This window comes from Phaethon aethereus (genome assembly GCF_964289735.1).
Source record: "Phaethon aethereus genome assembly, chromosome: 3".
Classification (NCBI taxonomy): Eukaryota; Metazoa; Chordata; class Aves; order Phaethontiformes; family Phaethontidae; genus Phaethon; species Phaethon aethereus.
In genome coordinates, this window is record NC_138576.1 from 98883161 (window position 1) to 98902807 (window position 19647).

Consider the following 19647-nt stretch of genomic DNA (forward strand, 5'->3'; position numbering starts at 1 on the left):
TACATTAGTAAAGCTTAATTTCAATGTGGTTTGTTTTTTTTTTTTAGGAAAAAATAAATATAAGTAGGCATTCCAATATTTTCCTCCTGCACCCCAGTGGATCATCTTGTGCTCCCCATGGGGCACATGCACCCTACTTTGGGGACCATTGCTAGACCATATTAATTGTCCTGGTACAAGAGGGTACCTTCATTCCGAGACATATCTGATAGCAGTTAAGGAGATACCTCTGCTGGAGCGATGCTCTAGGGCACAGCAAACACAGGAGAGAAGAGCACTCTCTTACAGCCCCACATCTAAAGGGCTTTGTCAACACCATCCACATCCATAACCTTTCATGGCATGCTGCAATGATTACATTTTTTTCCCCTGGTTTAAATAAAACAGGCAGAAGCAGAAGAGGAAAAAAAATGAAAAGTGGATGGGGCATAAGGCAGAGAGATGGTGCTAATGATCAAGTACTTGGATTTATTCAGCTTGAGCTCATCTGCATCACTGTCAGGCAGCATCAACAGTAATAAAGTTCTCTTCTAGCTGCACAGTCACTGAACCAGACTACCCCGTCTTCACGTGTACCTTGGGAGCAGGAAGGAGAAGAGGGGAGAGTAATTCAGATTTTACTATGCTGATTTGTATCAAGCACTCAAGCCAATTCTACTTAAAATTTTTTAGAACAGATGCAGCCTATAAGGACTAAACTTGTTCCCCTATCATTAAAAAGATGGGCAAAGACATCTGGAGCTTATTCCAAGGTAAACCAGCACATGGAAATCTTCCCTTAGCCACTGGACACCTATCGTGCTACACAACACAGCCCCAGCATGGGGACAGCATCATAGCCATCTAAAAGCTACCTCTAGTTCATGCCGCCTGAGAGTACATTTGTATCGTGCTTTGTATTGAATTGTATCTTTGTGTTGTCTCATGTTACCACACCAACATTGTGCATTCCTTGCTCTGTTTCCTCAGAAAAGCACGTGCAAGTATTCTTGTATCTCCTGCATCTCTTGACGCTGCTGACCCTGCAACTTCATAGAATTAAATCGTAGGGCAGGAAGTGGAGAAGGTTTTGTGCATGTGTGCAATCAGCACCTGAAATTGTGTGTGGAGAAGGGAGCAGAAGACTAACAAAACTTTACCATCACAGAAACCAAATCACATTAACAAAAGGAACAAGACGTTATTTTCTTTTTCCACTTTCCAAGGTTCAGTTATCTGCATTTAGTGGCCTGCAGCTAACTCTCCTCAGAAGTCTAAAAATCACACCCACGCTGCATTTGTGCATAGCAGATTGTGCTAAACAAACTACTTCTAAAATGCAAACAGGAAAAAAAAAAGTGAATTACCCTATCTGACAGCAGAGAAGAGCTCATGGAGCCCAGCAGTGAAACCTGCTTCCCCAGCTGCCGCAGGAAGCCTCAGCGTGCCAAGAGCACCAAGGCTAGGCCTGGCAACTCTGCCACGTCCAAGCCGGAAAGCAGCAGCACCCAGGCACGCAATTCACCAACAGCTTTGAAATCATCACTGTCACAACGTAAGAGCAACTCCAAACTCTTAAATTTCTATTCTGAAAACCCAAATAAGACATACTAATACTAGGCCCTTTTATCAAGGCAGCAGTGACCTACAAACTGGGGCTTTTGCCTATCAGACTCTGATACCAACATGAATAAACAGCATGTTTCCTGTCTAGTTGGCAGAGTTGTGAACACTAGCACTTTAAAGCATATAACACGTATGGAACAAAGTCTCTCTCTCTCTCTGTGATGTGGATTAACATCAAAAAGATGCAGGTTTTTTCAAGCAAAAGTAAAAACAAGTTCTGCCAACAAAATGCCTTACCCCCAGTTACTCAGTTTTTAATGTCATATTGCATCATACATCCTTGTGGCTGGGACTCAATTTTCCTAACGGTCAGGCAAGAAAACTAGTTTTATTATTTAGGCTCTGTTTAAAGGAACCCATCTCCCCATAGATCTCAATGCTCAGAGATGTGAATCTCACCCAGTTTCAGTCATCAGAGAGGATTCCAACATAAAGGAACTTGTGTCCTGCCCCTGACAGACTCTTTTTAAAAAAAGATTAAAAAAAAAAAATACGAAAAAGCAAACAAATTTTTTCTTCCATTGCAGTTCTACTTAGTCACAGCAGCAGCTGAAAATACTGGCCAAAGTAACCTCCCTGAGTGGCTGCCGGTAGAAGAAACAGCAATTAAGGAACAGGAGGAGACTACTGCAAGCCAGTGTATCATCTCAAAAGCAACAGGTTAACACAGCTGCACGCTACCAACTCATCCTCATGAGGCCCATTACCATGCAAGAGCAATACATTTGTATGAAAAAAGTGAAAGCAAAGTTTTAGCTAATTTTTCCACAACTTTCACCCAAACCTGTGCTTTTCGCTTCTTAAATTGGTGCCCAGTATTATTCTGGCTCACCACAATGAACAAACTTTCCTAAAGAGTGTAAGGGATGCTGGTGGTGTCTTTAGGGAAGTCTTAGCTGCTCTCCTGAACACTACAAGGAATTCAAGTGCCTCAGCCAGCGTTGTCACTTCCAAGGTGGGCAGGTTCCAGTCAATAGTGAACTGGAGCCCCAGTCAAGTCAGCACACTTTAAAGTAACAACTCTCCGGTCTAAACAGGATGATTAGGGTAGAGAAGATTTAGACTCTCAAGTAAAAGCCTACAGTAAGCATGCCATGATGTCAACAGTGCCTAAATGACATAAAAATTGACACTGAAACTAATGGGTGGAGGTAGGGAGAGAATTCAGGCTCTTAGGATTTTTCCTGCCCCTTATAGCTTACTGTCCCATTCTGCTAAATGGGTACGTTATAGCACGTTACCCCCATGTCAGTCAGCAGTAGCAATGCAGGCAGGATGAAAACAACTTTGGGGGGGTGTGGCGTGTGTGTTGTGCTGGAAGGAAGGGAGGAAGAGAGGTTCCCTCTTTTTTTACCACTAGCAGGTCTAGATATTTTCCTCATAGCCATGTGGCTACTGCACAATAATACAGAAATGGATCACCTTTATCTTGACATGTGCAATTACAACATGCTTTTACTTCCACCCATTAGTGGTGGACAGAGAAGACACAAAGAAAATTATTTATTTGAACAGGGAAAAAGTGCCATCTACCTTCCATTAATCCATTCCCTACACTTGTCTCAGTTGACAAGACAAGGTATGTTCTTACATAGTAAGGTCCCCCAACACTATTTCTTTTTAGGTATTACAGCAAAGATTTTCTTGGAGAACTGCAAGAACTCTTAAAAAAAAAAAAAAAATCAGCCTGTGGAAAAGATTCCAAGCACAAGAGTATGCATAACCATGGCAAGATTTTTTTGGCATCCATGAGACAGAATTGTATTCCAAACATTCGTATGGAAAAAGGAGAATGCACCTTGCAAAATGTTACGCCTTCTGAAATGAGGAGCAGGTTTAGAAAGTGCACACGTAGCCTGTTAACAGGTTTGTAAAACATGACCTGAATTAAAAACGCTTCCTGCTAAAAGAAGTTAGAAGTGTATTTTTTAATGTATTTTCTTTTGAAAGTGAATTTAAATATATGACCCTGCAGAGATCCATAATGTTTTCACACTCATTTTATCTGTACTTGAAGTTGTTCAAACTACTGGCACTCAAAATCATCCCACACAGTACAGTATTCCAGTACACTCAATAGTTTTGGTATTACATCTCATTATTCATCAAAAGCTAAGCGGACAAAAACCTCATCCCAGAGAAGTTAACTGGAAATTCTGTTTTCAGAAGGACTCTATTTCAAAGTAAGGCTGCTTAAGTTAAGCCTATAACACAATAGCCCATTAACGTTGTCTAAATAGAATATATCCTTGCACTACGGTATCAGTAGAATTTAGTAAAAAAATTGAACTGGAGAAGTTACTGGCTTAGGATCTGAAATAAAAGGTTTCGATGATGTACTGAAATCAGTCTTTAAAATAGAGGCATTCTCTTCCGGGGAAGACAAAAAAAACCCACAAACCCACAAGAAAAAAATCCCATGTTTCTTTCTCCCTTTCAGTTCTCTCCACTAATTTAGTTCAATTATTAGCTTTCCAAAGCTGATGAACCAAAGCTTTGACTAAATAAAACCAAACAGGAAAGCTTATTTTTCCCATTTTAAACTTGAATTAAAAAAAAAAAAAAAATGCACACACGACAAGAAATTTACAAGTTTTAAGACTTATCAGAAACACTAAGTTAAAATACTGTCTGTAGCAAGTGAAATTCATGTGTTTGAGAAGATTTTCTTAATCAAATTCTTTAAAGAGAAAAGGAAAAAATAGGTTTATCAGAACTTAGCTTTGCAATAAAGCTATCTTTAACTGTACATTTTACTCTAATTTCCAAACAAATGCCGCTGAATAAAAATCTCACCTAGGAAATTAATCAAGCTGTAGAAAACCATATTACAAAATTAATGACATGCAAGCAAATGTCAAAATTAAAGACTCCAATGAAGTGTATGAACAAGTGGGTGATATATCCTCTGATTAGCTAGAATGAACAATTTTAACACCACACTTATGTTTACTGAATGCAAACCTACATGTTTTTTAATAGTTCTGCAAACGAACAAAATAAGAAATTGAGCAGCACAAGCACAAAGGAACTTTAAAATAGATTATTCAAATTTTGAGGCTTCAGTTGGTCGATTTAAAATCATGATTAAAACCAAACAGGTAGTTTTCAAACCAGCCAAGTAAAAGGTCAGTTTTTCTGTTTATCATCTGCGTGATACCACCATTTTCCTTTCAGGACACCACCACAACCTCCAAATCACCACTTCCAGTATTACAAACACAAGACAAAGATTTCACATGGGGAGAAAGCAGAACAATATATTTCCAAGCAATACTGAACTCATTATCATTGAGGTTTTAAAAGATACAAAACCATAAGAGAAACAGAAAAACACGTACGATCAGCAGTTTGTCCTAAAAATGAACAAACAAAAAACCCTGAAAACCCACAAAGAGCTGGACTGAACCAGAACCCTGAATGCAGGCTCCAGGCTGTTCAGCCTTAACAAGCTCAGGAAAAACCCTCACACGGTGGATTCAGGGGTTTGCTTTCAGCAATTGCATTCACAGCTCTTAGGTGGGCTCTGAAGACCAGTGGCTCAATCCAGCAGGGTTTCTCATAATCTTACAGTTTTTCAGACGTGTCACACTGCAGATCTTAAATGTCTTTAAATGACTTAAGTGGGTTCAAGAGAAAAATAAAGATTGCTCTGAGCCACTGAACTAACAAAGTGTCATTTTCTTGTACGTGTGACTTGTGGTTGGACTTGTTATAAGAAAACACAGAGTACGATCAAGACTTTGTACAGACACGGTCTCACCTTGTTTTCTTCCACATGGATACTTCTAAGGTCTAAAAAGGCTGAGCTCACACTGCAGCTTTTTGATACAACGGCTCCCTTTCGTTAAGTTTTTGAAAAAACTTTTGGAAACAAATTTACAAGGGATAAATCTCACCCTTCTTTACACACCCAGGAACAAGTTAGTCCACAGCCTCTTCTCACAGTTGCCAGAGGAGACTGTATTGTACAATACCATGCACTTCATCCACATCAGAGGCCATCTGAAGAGGTGATGAATCACCCCAGAACTGCCTACTTCTGACTGTACAGAGTTCAGACTGGAGCTGCACAAATTAAGCCCACCCCAAGGTGAAAATGGCCAATAACAACACAAAAATTACTGCAGAATGGACTGGGAGAAAAGGAGAAAGAGGCAGTGGGACTGTTACATCTTTACCTCACTAGAAAACCAGCTAGATACCATTTGCAATCCTATGTCATCACTGCACAGATTTAGATAGCTACCTATCACCAGGCTACACCCCGCCAGGTGGAAGAAGTCCAGTGCCTGGCCTGACAGCTGATCTGAAGGACACAGGGAGATCCTCTGCACGGGGCTGACTCACCTTGCAGCAGCTCTGATGCCACACACCCGGACTGCAAGCCAAAGACCCTCTCAGTCATTACCAAGACAGGACCCACACGCCACATCCGCTCTGCCTGAGCCTTCACCACTCTGGCTGGCAACAGCCTCCTTCAGTTAACAGAGCTCTCAGCCTGCTCTCATGCAGCACAGCAAAAAAGGCTGTGGAACAAACGTTGCAACAACACAGAAGCCTTTCTACAAACTTGGAATTCAAGTATGCTGAAGTCCTGGCTAGAGATATACTTTGCTTTGTAAAGGGTTAGGTTGTGACCTACCCTGCTACATGGAAGATATATCCACTGGGAGCAGAGAGAGGTCCCTGCAGGGTTTCTGCAGCAAGCACAGCCAGAGAGAAACTAATGGGCTTTGGCAGTTACACATGTTGTTCTGAAGTTTGCTTGCTTGTTTCTAACGGACAACACCAGGTAACGAAGCCACAATATGTCCCAAGTGAATTAGAAGCAAAATGAGAGCAAGTTTACTTTACTTGTCAATACTGTTTTATGCAACAGACAGAACTGCTTGCATCAGAGATTATTTGCCATACTATGCAGAGGTTTTAAGGAGGAATTAACTTTATGGAGGATGTGGAGGAAGGAGACAAGTATAGACCAACCACCTATTAATTAACCATAGAGGTTAAAATTAGTCATCACGAAAAAAATCAAATTGTTGTCAGAGCTCCACTCACAGCGCCAACAGAACTTCTCCTCTCCTCACAACACGGGGATTTAGAAACAGGACAAGCAGAAGCAGTCAGTTGAGAGACTGGAAGAGTCTTGCTGTCTCTGCCATTTCTCCTGTGACTTGTCAACTGCTCAAGTCCCCACATTTATAAAGAACTTCAACATTTACTGCCTGATACTCACCTTGGGAGGAAGTCTACCAAGCAAGGCAAGCAAGAAACTTTTTCCTTGTTCAACTTCTGCAGTCCAATCACAAGGGTGCAAATCCTTATTGCTTCTTACCATAATATGAACCTCCTACATGCTATGGACCTTCAGAGGAAGGCCCCAGAGATTCAGCTCAAATGTCTAACCTTCAGTGTTGCGGAGCTCAAAAGGTGCTCCAAAAAAGCAAACTCAGTTTTGCTGGTTCACGTTTCATTTCCACCACTGACTTCATCTATGCGGCTCTTCCCAGTGTATCCCATATCTTTCTCATTACATTTTTGTTTGCTTCCAACAGTAAAAGCAAGTGTAAGTGCCTTTGATTTGACTTTTCTTTCCTCCATGATCTTCCAGCATAATCCTGAGCGCCCGAGAACCTACACTGCCATTCTGCACATGGGCACAACCCAGCAGTACTAGCTACACAAAACCAAGGTGGTTTCAGGTTCATGCTAAGAAGTGAACTTAGGTTCATACTAAGATGATACAAAATTCTGGCATTTAACTAATGCTGGATGAACAGGGAGATTCTATTAAACCAACTGCTTTCTCCCATTACTAAAAAACGGAATAAAAAAATTAAGCGGGGAACTAAGTTCTGCCCTGAATAAAGACAGGACTGTGGCTTTTCTGGATTGTTGCCTAAATGATCCCTGCAAAAATTTTATTACCAGCAATGTTCACGGGTGTCTTTAAAGAAGGTTTTAGCTTGCATAAGCTAACAGTAGTTCAACCAAAGGCAGTAATATGGTACAGATCAACAGAATTTCTGCAGAGATACCAAATGAAAAAGGGGAATAAGAAAAATCTTTAGCATACAGTATAAGTTAATTTTAAATAACTCGGCTTTATGCTGTTACTTGCCCTGCAGAGGCAGCCTGAACAGACATGTTTTGAAATGAAAATTTAAATCCACACTGTTATGGCCATAGTTACCTACACAACTTTCGAACATTTAAGGTTTAAGTAGAAGGTTGAGCACATGGCATGGGGAACAGTGATGCTAGCAGTGAGTGTCCTCTCCAAACTCAGCTGGACAAGGTCCACCCTGCCGGTGGACTTCTCTCTGTCAAAAACTGTTAGAATATTGAGTGACTTACTATAACCTTGATATCTTGGCTAATTTGAAAATAATTATTATGGAAGATAAAAACCTGTGGAACAGTAATAGCACAGAGGTTGCTCTGCAATGGCAGGGGCTCCTTATGGTTTACACAAAAACACAGAGGCAACACAATATTTATGTTCTGTGCTAAATGACACAGAAAAAAAAAAGTATGGTCTGATCCTCTGAGGCAAACACCTCCACCCCAGATATCTTCATATGCAAGTGAGGTAGTCTATACCACAGGAGAAGCCTTACAGGAACAGTGTTATTCCATCAATGTTCATGCATACCTTATCATTACATTCCCACCTTACCAAGGGCCTTATCCAGTTTCCAGTGAGGATAATGCATCTCCTTCAGATTCTGGAGTGCACCAATAGCTGCTCTCAAATACACTGCTATGAATGCACTGGCAGTTACTCACTCCTCTGCGCCATGCAAGTGTTAGTGCAAGTTACAAGTAAATTAGTCCTGCTCCACAAAAGCTCGTTAATGAAGCAGGTTCAACCAATGCCACAGAAAACAAAATCAAAGCAAGCAAAGCAGCACAAACAGGTTTTCAAAAAAGCAGAATGACTGTGTGAGATCATGAAACACTCAAATTATTATCAGGAACACTAGCAGCCCAGTCAAACAGTATTTTGGGTTGATTTGGTTTCACTCTTTTACATACCAGTAGAAGGTATCTGATCATCAGAGTTCTCATTCACCTAATTAGCTGGTGGACATGCTGAAAAGAGTAGAAAGCAGTAGATAGGTAGCAGTACTTGAGCAACATTTATAAAGGAACTGAAAGCAAATGAAGGAGAAGATTATTGATCTTTTTCCCCCTCAGTCAAAAGCTGACTAGGGTCTTCCTTTCCCCCAGTCAAAAAGGAAATGCAATTTCACTACTCGTAGTGCAAGTTCACTACACCTAGAGGCAGTTTTTATTAGGATCTCTCAAACAGTGCACTGTCTGTAGAATTACAAGGGGGACGAGAGATTTCTGTTTGTACATAAGGTCTGATACTGTGTGACATGCATTGCAAAAATACACTACCTGCTTTGAAAGCACATATTCTGTTAGTCCAGAGTTTAAAACTTGGAAACATCGTCCTTACTTAGTTCACAGAAATCATTAAAACTTACAAGTAGATAAACTCTTTCTAAGAGAGAGCATAGGCCTCAATTCAGCCAAGTGCTTGATTTAGATTTTCCCAAAATGGATACACAAGCTGAAGTGTGTTGCTGACTTATAGCCAACAGTTGCCACAAGATTTCCAGGTTCAAGCTTTTCTTTACAAGCCAGCCAAGTTTAAAAACCATGGACTAAGACTCCATAATGCCTTTAAGTTTACACTACACAGACCATACCCAGTAGGATTTTCTAAAGCATACAATATTGCCCTTACTCTGCTCCAATCAAATCATTGGAGAAATACCTTCAACTTCAACCTAAATACAGCATACTTCAAATATGCATACACGGTCCTTTACCTTTAATAACGAAGGCTTCAGTTACCAAACGCAGCACGTACAGAGGTTCATCTTTTGTTGAGAGGTCATCAATTCCTGCTCTTGCATACATGCTGATGGCATCTCTGTAGGATCCCTCCACATAATGAAGCTTTCCTAGGATCAGCATAGCTTCTGTCATATACTTAGGCTGAAACAGAAGGGGCAAAGGAAGAGTGTTCACATGGTAAAATACCAGGCAGCAAGAATGAGGTACTTCAGAACAGATTAAGCAGATTCAAAATGCTTTCCTCTCAACGTTGCTAGCTCTGCAGGTCAGAGCAGGAAGGATTTAAGGGTCTAGAGATCCTACAGTTATGCTTAGGAGAGCAGCAGGCAAAGGTCAGGCAACTACTTTGCAGCTCCGTTTAGAAATACACAGCTTACAAGCCACCTCTTTGGTTTCAGCTGACCTACTGTTGATTTACGAGCCACAGATAGCACATAAAAGCCTGCCATTGTCAGAACTACCTATATACACACCGAGTAAATCCCCTGCTTTTAAACTAGGCAGAAAGCATCGCTTCTTAGTCAAGTGCTCCCCTCTCCTCTGTACATCTAATTAAAGAACAAGAAAGCTCCCAAGTTTTCTTAATTTAAAGACTTTTCAGGCAAAAGTAGAAAACAGAAGGCATGCCTGCTAGTTCTAAGATTTGTTTGGTTTCCTAAGGATTGAAGACATGCATACAATTCTGTCTACTTAAAAAAACCCAAAAAACAGTAAAATATACCTGTTCAGACCCTTTTTATGCTTTGGAAAGTATGAAAAGGTTCCTAGCCTTCACACTCCTTTTTTTAATACATGTAGTTAAGACAGAGTCAATGCTGCATGAGTAGCCAAGTCACCACTAACAAAAAAATAGTAGCGGCAATTCATGCAGCCCATCTTAATGCCAAGACCTGGAAGGATTCAGTGGTTCTGGCCATTACTGGTGCTAAACTATAAAGAAAGAGGGTTGGATGAATGCCTCTTCCTCCCCCCTCCCCTTTTTACTTTTTAAATACACTGACTTTCAAGAAGTTAAGAACAAGGAACTCCACCAGAAAAGCCACTGCACATGTACTCCCTAGAAAATAACATGATAGAAGTATAACATTCACTTCCAAGCTAACTAGCCTGTAAGTTTCGGGACCAAAAGTAATACAAATCTGAAACTGTTGTAATTCATTGTCTTTTTAAAGCTAGTTATGCTTTAAAAGCATAACTGTGTCCAAGGACACCAACACAGCAGCAGCCATTGAGGCAGTCTTAAAACACTCCTAAAGCTCTGCAGCTGAGTTGGTAGGCAACTTACCAACCAGGCACCCAGACCACAAAATAAAATAAAAGCATTACTTCTCTGTCAGAGACTGAAAGCAATACAAGGCTGTAATCCTGGACTCACACCACAACCTTAAGGGCCTGACAGCAGCTTGCAGCCCATTTTACCTCTGATCTGGAGCTGACCAGGTGTACACAATTCCCTCAGACCAGGAGCAGCAGTAGGTCATTCAGCTGTGCTAGCCTGCCAGCACCATTATGTGGCCATGCCCCACCACCCCAGAGAATTCCTAAATATTTATCCTGCTTCTTTCTAATAAAAAAATAAACAGGATATATACTCTTAGCACATAATTTGTTTGTGTATGAAAAAGCAAGTCTCCTAACAGAAGACATTGCAAAGGGCTATTGAATTACCAGCCCATTAGTATACCTATAAATACAGCACTGCACATAGAACGACATGAACAGGCAATGCCCAGACCTTGTATCAGACTAATAATCAGATGAAAGAAGCATCCAGTTGGCAAGAATTACAACAACAGAGCGCACTTACTCGTAGTTTTCCTCTGCTTAGGATATTGGTCAGATACTGCTTAGCTTCACTCAGTTTTGGCTCATTCTTCTCTGTCAATGGAATGGAGTCCTTCAGTTTGGCAAAGTTTTCCTTCAAACATTCTTCCAGCAGAGCCTCTGCAAGCAGCATACTCCCGTAATCCTCTGAAAGGACATACCAACAAGAAACATCACTTAGTGCTGTACTGCTGATAAATAGCATTAAAAAACCAAAACAATATACCTTTGAGACACACAAACAGTAACTCAAACGAGGGGGGAAGGAAGAACTAGCAGACAGAAAAAAGTTCCATTAACTTCTAGCTATTAGAAACAGTAAGTTTCCTATGCAAAAATGAAATTATATTTCCTTTCAACTTGAAGATTTTCCCTAATGAATCCTTCAATTTTGACAGCACAGTACATTCTTGTGTTGTCACTAATGTAGCAGTTAGGAATTTTCATCACAAAACTCACTTTCAAAAGTTAAGACCAATCTTTGCAAACATTTAAGTGCATCCATTAGATTTAAAAATGTACAAGCATGAAATGCATGCTTTGGACTATGGATAAGCTACTAAATTTCACTGAAGAACAGTAACCACATCAGAAACTTTAAGAATTTGCTGAAAGCTCACAGAACAAAAAATAAAAATAGAGAATTTAGACACATGCTACACGTCCATTATTAAAGACACACAAGGATTGATCCAGTGACATAACTAATATGCCACATGTAATTTCTTCTACATTAAAAACCACTCCTGTTCACAGTTTTACAGAGGAGAAACTGAAACACAGGTAGTAGCACCAGATGCAGCATGAAGGATCATGCATTGTTGCAATCACGCTGAAAAAAGGTTTCATCGCCAGTGTACTTGGAGTTCTTGCACGATAGGTCCAGTTCTGCAGTTCACTTATTCATAATAGTACCTCAATCAGCTGACTAGTGGGTCAAACAGGGTAAGAAAATCGTTGTAAAGCAAAGAGCCAAGCCCTACATTTCATATATACTTCAGACTTCAAAGTCTGAAAATCTAGAATGCAGGAAACACAATAGTGTATCTATTTCTGTCCATGGGACAACTTATCCCCATTTACTACCTATACATTATATACAGCATTAATAATCAATTTTGGGGGGAGGGGAGGTTTGGTTTACTTTTGTGGTTGTTGTTGTGGCTTAAGTGTTCCGCTGCATATCAAATTATAACGATAGCTCTTCCTGCTCAACTGCAGGTCTACAACTAAATTGCATGAACAAATTATAGGTATGTAAAATGGGAAATGTTCAGTTATACTCTCTCTCCCCCCTGCCCCCCGCAATCATTTCTACACAACACTGAAGCACTTTCAGGTAGTCACTAATCTCTTAGCCAAACTTAAGCAATTACATAAGACCATACACAATGAAGAAATAAATATATGCAATCTCTCAAAGAAAGTGCTACTATTAAAAAATCCCATCCAGACACACTATTGTTTCCAGAAACACAAAACTGTAGCTAGTCCCTTGCTGGAAGAAAAGTTCTATAGCAATAGTAAGTCATTACTCTTTCATAACTAGCAAGTTATTTTGACATAGCAGGAAATTAACAAATAATGTTTTTACAGCAATTATACTGTCGTTATGCCTCTTAATTACAAGGGAACAAACTAATATGAACTCTTCAACTATTAATGTCCCCAAACTGCATGATGATCTTTGCACCTGGGAAGCGCTGCTGAAACCTCACTAAAGTTCAAAGGTTGGCCATGTGGTTCTCAACACAGGGTTCGATCTGCATTGCATATACCCTTGGAAAGCCTCCTAAATAAACATCTATTAAGCTACTAACATGTCCCCACAACATGCTTTCCCACTGTGAAGTTTACTGAACTCCAGCAAGCTCCAGTTAACTCTAGAGCCACATCCTAGAAACACTACTCTAAAAAAGGGGTTTTATTCATCGAAATAGCTCATCTGACATCAACGGCAGAACCTCTAACGCCGGTGTGGTGGCTAGGATCAGGTCCTCTTCACAACGTACTGCTTTTGACTACAGACACAGTTTGAGATTTCTAAGTTAGGCTGCCTCACGTTTTTACAAGTGACTTCATTTTAAAACAGGCAAAGCCGTGTGTTATACCAAGAAAAAAGATAAAAGCACATTTGCGAGTGATGAAACCTGTCTCACACATGAAAGGATACTTGGATGAGCCTAAGCCATTAAATAAAGCAGCCCTCTTCAGAAATATGGGGAGATAATTTAGGGGCATCCAGAATGGAATGGGGAGGGGGCAAGAGGGAATCGGCATCACTGGCGTCGAGAAGTTGAAGAGAGACATTTTCAAACACGGAAGATTTCGGTCGGTAGCCTGGCCACAGCCCAGCCGAGCTGGTTAAATTAAAGGCAGGCACCAAGCGCAGCCGTCACCCGGCCCCAGGTGCCTGTCGAGGGGAGGGCAACGTCCCAAACGCCCAGGGGCCCCCGAGCGAGCGCGGCGGCCCCTCACTCCCGCCGGCAGCCCCAGGCGGTGGCGGTGCCTTCCCCTCCGCAGCCCAGCGGGCTCGGAAGCGCTGACATGAGGAGGAAGCACAAGCGTTGTCTTCCTGAAAGGCGTCTCCCGGGCTCCCGGCGCCTCTCCTAGGCATCCCTCCCGCCGCGGGGCCGGGCTGCCCACACCGGACACCGGGCGACACCCCGCTCCCTCCGTCGGTACCCTGGCGCTCCCCAGCCCTCTCCCGCAACCCCGGGAGATAGGGCAGCGGCCAGCTCCCGCCCACGTCAGCCCACCGGGCCGGGGCTACCGAGCCCCGAGAGGCAGCAGCGTAGCGACAAGCCGACCCCGTCGCCTCCCCACACCCGGGCGGTCCGGTAACGGCGGCCGCCCTGCCGCTCTGCCTCACCCCTGCCCGCCACCGCTTACCCGCGTCCTGCGCGCCTCCCGCCGCCGCCGCCGCCTTGCGCGGGGGCCGTGCCGGCGGCAGCAGCTGCTGCGCCAGGTGTCGGAGCGGCCCCCAGTGCCCCTCCGCCCGGCACCGCTCGATCTCCCCCTCCAGCTTCACGTGCGAGTGTGAGCCCTTGGCCGCCATCTTACTGCCGGGCCGGACCGGGCCCGCCCCGCCCCGCCCGCCCGGCGGGGAGTCCCCAGCGGCAGCGCACGGAGCGGGTGCGGGATCGCGGTCCCAGGCGGGCAGCCCCGGCCCCGCCCGCCCCCAGGCGCACGGCAGGGTGTGCGCGGGCAGTACGACGCCCTGCCCGAGGCCTGCGACCGGGGACGGCGGGCTCCTTAACGGCCACCCCTTCCTGCCGCCTCTCACTTGACGCCCCGGCCAGAGAGCCGTACTCCGGCACGGGCAGCCGCTCTCCCGCCCCGCGGCCCGCCAAGGGCCCTGCACCTACTCGACTGCTCTCGGCCTGTCACACACAGCCGGCCGGCGGGGCCTGAGAAGCGCCGGCATCGCCGCCGTGGTGCTACGTTCGCTGTGCCGCAGCGAGGCCCCAGGGCTCCCTTCGTCGGCGGGAAGGGCCGGCGGTGCTGCTCCCTTACCGAGGCCCTCGGAAGCCACCTGAACCCCAGGCCCCTTCCGTCCGCTCTTCCCGCCAGCCCCCACCCCCCTTTAGCAGCGATTTCAGCACAGAATAACCACTGGTGCGGGGGCATGGGCAGCGAGAGCCCGCACTGCTCCCCGAGGCGGGAGGTTGCTCCGAGGGTTGTAGCCTTGAGAGGCGTCAGTAACTGCTGTTCAGACGTCGGGTATAAAAAGAATGAGGCCTTCGACATCTGGCCAGAGTGGGAAGCGAACGGACGGTGCATAGAACTAGAGCGTAACGGCGACGGGGCACCGTGGTTCCCGAAACAACAGCGGGTCGCTTGTAGAAGGGGCTGCCGAGAGGCCACCAGGGCAAGGCGCGGAGCGGGCTCACGCTGCCCCCTTCCCGCTCTCCCGCCGCCGCCCCCCTTGCCCTCGGCTCCACCGGCAGCATCTGGTCGGACCCCCGCGGCGCGCCCTGCGGGAGGGGCAGAGCCCCCCGAGGCTGCCCGGGCCGGGAGGTGACGGCGCCCCCGCCCCGCGGTGGGCGGGACACTCCACCTGTTCCTCCGCGAGGCCTCCACGTGGAATTCCAGGAGCGGTGACGTAGCCGCCGCTCGGCGGAAAAGTGCAGCCAATAGGTCGGAAGAAGGGGTGGGAGCGTGGCGCGTGCGTCGGGTCAGAGGTGACGCTGGGGATGGTGGTCGGCCTGCTGCGAGCTCGGCTCTGCCTGTTTGTGACTCGGAGCCCGCGGCGGGGACGGCGCGGCGGCGGCCATCCGCCGGAGGGTGCGTAGCCTGGCGGCGGCGGGACCTCTCCGCCCCCCCCCCCCGCGGCAGTCAAGGCTGTGGGGCCGGGGAGAGGCGGAGCGGGCGTGCTGCGGCCTGGGCGGGGGTTTCCCTGGGGGCGCTGCCGCCGGGCAGCGCCGTGCCAGCCGTCAGGGCCTCCGGCACCGCTCACTGTCGAACCGACTGCAAAGTGGGGTTTGCTTCAGCCGGCGCTGCCAGAAGACGTGAGAAGCTCAGCCCAGTAATCGGCTCCGTTCCTCCTCGCGGATTTAATTTTTAATTTTTTAATTCTTTGAAAATTATCGAACACTTCCTTGAAATTCTTAATTGGAGCTCCCTGGTTTTCTCCTTGCTGAGTGCTTGAAACGAAGCAAGTTCTTCTACCCTTTGTGGGCTTATTTCTAAGCACTCTGTAAATATCCTGCAACTAGGTTGCATTTTTCATCTGTGTTTGGGGTTTTTTTGGGGGGGTGTTTTACTTTTTGTAGGACATCATGGTGTCCGTGCGGATTTTTAGAATACGCCTGCTGTTCTGCTTTCTGGCTGCGTTCTTCATCTCTGCCCTTGCTGAGGAACACGTAGGAGAGAGTCAACATGCAAATATTCGCCTTGATAAGAACTTGGTACAAGATAAAGAGTATGTGTTCAATGTTCTAAAAACGTAAACTTTACTTCTTAATGATTTGCTTATCTTTTTAAGTCTTGTTATGTGAGTTGGACTTAAGCCTGGGGCACATGTTTTCTCAGGATGTTGTATGACTAGCTGGAGATATGAGACATGCTTGCTTGATAAGTTTTACTAGACCTAGAAAGGTCTCTCTGGAGTCTTTAGACCTACTCATACTGTAAAGAATTTCTTACAGGAAGCCTGCTTACCTAGATCAATATACTATAGACAAAATCATATTCTGAACAGGTAAAGTGAGAGGTTTTTTCTCATTTGCTGCTTCATATGGTGGTAGCACCAAATCGAACTCCCTAAAATACTTCAGGTTTGGACTGGGAAAGATCTTCATCCAGTTCCTGTGCTTTGGAAGACAGCCAAAAGGAGACTTTGGGCACTGTTTCAGTTGTTTTGATAACCTGCTAAGTAGGCCAGAAGAAAGAGAAATAACTAAGATATTAGAGGCCACTGCAGCGCCTGTAGTAAAGAACCTTTGTGCCCCCTTCATCTTGGTATAAAACTGTAGCTTTCTGTTGTCCAGGATGCTTTTAAAGATACAATATTTCCTTGTGTACTTGACTGTCTGATCAAAGACTAAATCTGAGGTAAACAGAACATTAAATATTAACTGACGGATATGTTGTGGGTTTTGTTTATTTTATTTTATTTTTTTAGCCACATCATGGAACATTTGGAAGGTGTTATTGAGAAACCAGAATCTGAGATGTCTCCACAAGAGTTGCAGCTTCATTACTTCAAAATGCATGATTATGATGGCAATAATTTGTTAGATGGGTTGGAACTTGCTACTGCTATATCACATGTCCACAAAGAGGTGGGTGAAATTTTGTAACGGTATGTGTGTTTGGAAACAGTTCTGACACTCTAAAAGCAGCTTACAGTAGAACAGAACAGTTATAACACTTCTTCAGTGCAGTTACAGTTTTGCCTGAAAATGAGATTATTCTTCCCCCGATAGTTTTGGTTTGATTCATAAATGTGCTAGCTTTATCACAGCTTTTCGTGTCACATCACAGTTTTCGAGAAGTCTCCGTTGTAGTTCAACCTTCAGAGCAAGAAGGACTGTAGCATGAAAATTATGTGACAGAGGGGATACTTTGGTAGGCAGGGATGAGGAGAAAGGGAAGTTACTCAAAATGGGATAATGCTGATGAAGGTTTATAGAAATAGCATGTGAAACGATGCTGTTCAAGGTTCTAAGGATTCCGTTTTCAACTCCAAACTGTTATTGCCGTGGATACACCAATTGTAAGAGACCTCTTGCATGAAATTAGTAATTAGAACCACCAGACATGGTCTGCCTTTTTTTTTCACCTTTTTCTAAACACAAATTCTTTTTCCAGCTAGGAACATTTAAGGACAAAGTAGGAAGATACAATCCTTAGGAAGACAATAGCAACACGTTATCGCTTACTGACCTTTTGGAAGTTACAATTCAGAATATCATAACTACCTGTGTACACCTGTAGCAAAAAATACCTAGCCAAGAACAGAGTAATGATTTGCTGTTACTTGTGCAAAGGCACCTCTTTGTAGTCCCCTTTGCTTATAAGGGATGATGCTAAGAATTTTACTGACTTTAAGCTACAGTGTTGGATTTTTTCACTACCCTGTTACTGTCAAGCTCTGCCTTTTCCAAGTCGTGATGCACAGGAAGATGTTTTTGTACTGTATGGAAACTATAGTGTCTATACTATGTCAAGATCCAAATTAAGAATACATCTGTTAGATTATTATCTATCACTATACACTGTGCTATTTAGCTTTTAGAACTTTTGGCTAAGAATACTAACGGGATATGGAGTTCTTCTGAAGTGCAGAGAACTTGGACTTCATCGCTTGCACCTGATAGAAGTTTTCTGTATTGGTATAAATGATTACATAAAACTTGGTGCCTAATTTGGCACTAACGTGAATAGCTTAACAAAAAATTAGCTGTTAGTAATCTCTTGTATGTGCCACTATACAGGAAACACTGCTAAACTGTCCAATGTGGTTTTGTTTTTGTAGGAAGGTGGTGAGCATACCCAGGCAATGAAGGAAGAAGAGTTGATTAGTCTAATAGATGATGTCTTAAGAGATGATGACAAGAACAATGACGGATACATTGACTATGCAGAATTTGCAAAATCACTGGAATAAGGTTTTGCAGGGGGCTTGTTTCTCCTTCCAACTACATGGAAATGTGAACCAGTATAATGTGATTCATTACTGTCTCATATCAACCTTTGTGCTGTGAGAAGGAGAGGTGTACCAGTGCCAGCTGAATTTATTTGAAAGTTCTGTATGTTAAGAGACCGGCTAACTCTGAGCGAGAGCCATGTTTGACTAAACATAGCTACCCATTTGAATCTTGAAGCATGGAAGCATCAACAGTACTCACATGGAGTACAGCTGGCAAACTCTTAAGTAGCCGTGTATGAATACTAAATATATTGTATACAATCTACATTTCAGGTTTTCTGTCATTGGGTTATATAGTACTTGGTTGCCTACATCTTCAATTTAAACTTTAAAATGCCTAGAAAGCAAGAAAAGATTACTGCATATAGTTGTATTTCAAGGATAAATATCCTTACCATCCCACTAATTTCAAAGGAAATATGCATATAAGTACAGGTGCTTGAAACAGCAATTGTAGAGGAAGAGCGGTTGAACGTGGTTTATGTTTGAGGTCCACGTGATGCCATATGGCCTTTAACACAGTTTTGGAAGAAATTGAGTATTTTTCAGTATATGTACGTCCTAGCATACCCTTACATTTTACACAGGAATATACGTACATGTGTTTTTCAATTTCTTCTTTTCCTTCACAGTTTTACTTTTTAGATATTAATTTACTGGATTTTTTTTTTCCTCTACCTTCCATGGTGTTTTCTTAAGAAAATGAAAGTATTTTTATTACATTTATATGTTGTATTAATGCTGTGTAGCATTTACTAGAGTAACTTCTGCTATCTCGTTTTGAAGGTCATATTAACAGTAAACGAGTTTAATATAAAAGCTTCTGTTCAATTTGGTTTTTACAGTATTAGCCAGCAGGAGAATCTAAGTGAGCAAGTAATGCTGCCTTGTTAAGGTTTAAGTTCATATTCCTTGACACTTAAATTACGGTATTTCTTTCAGGAGGTATTACATAACTAGCAGTTTCAAGATCCTTGAGTGTGTGCAAATTAACATGGCTCTAGGAATGTTTTCACTGTCTTGACTCAATACTTGATCAGTCAAGCAGGTTAAGGATATTGGAGAAGTGATGTATTGCTCTGTTATTGATACTTGGTGACTAAAACGTAACAAATCTTAAATTGCATTCAATTGTTATCCATTCATAGAGAATCTAAATGTTATTGTATTTCTGTAAAATGTATAAA

At 43.4% G+C, this 19647-nt stretch overlaps 2 protein-coding genes across 5 annotated transcripts in view; one reads left to right on the forward strand and one right to left on the reverse strand.

Annotated features, from left to right (window-relative positions):
• TTC7A (tetratricopeptide repeat domain 7A) overlaps positions 1-14362 on the reverse strand; it is a gene marked incomplete at both ends in the record, with an annotated part of 182100 nt that extends 167738 nt beyond the window's left edge. For 3 of the 4 annotated variants that reach the window (XM_081997950.1, XM_081997951.1, XM_081997949.1), the window contains 3 exons: positions 9453-9621; positions 11288-11451; positions 14197-14362. In XM_081997950.1, coding sequence (XP_081854076.1) covers positions 9453-9621; positions 11288-11451; positions 14197-14362 — 499 coding nt within the window. Of the gene's footprint in view, positions 1-8646; positions 8680-9452; positions 9622-11287; positions 11452-14196 lie in introns of those variants that run through there. The other variant, XM_081997952.1, reaches the window with a different exon arrangement.
• Positions 14363-16085: 1723 nt separating this feature from the next.
• Positions 16086-18418, forward strand: MCFD2 (multiple coagulation factor deficiency 2, ER cargo receptor complex subunit; the record flags this gene model as incomplete). Its single annotated transcript, XM_081997485.1, has 3 exons — positions 16086-16228; positions 16931-17090; positions 18287-18418. 3 exons carry the CDS (start codon positions 16086-16088, stop codon positions 18416-18418), a joined length of 435 nt encoding a protein of 144 aa, XP_081853611.1.
• Between the last annotated feature and the right edge of the window lie 1229 nt (positions 18419-19647).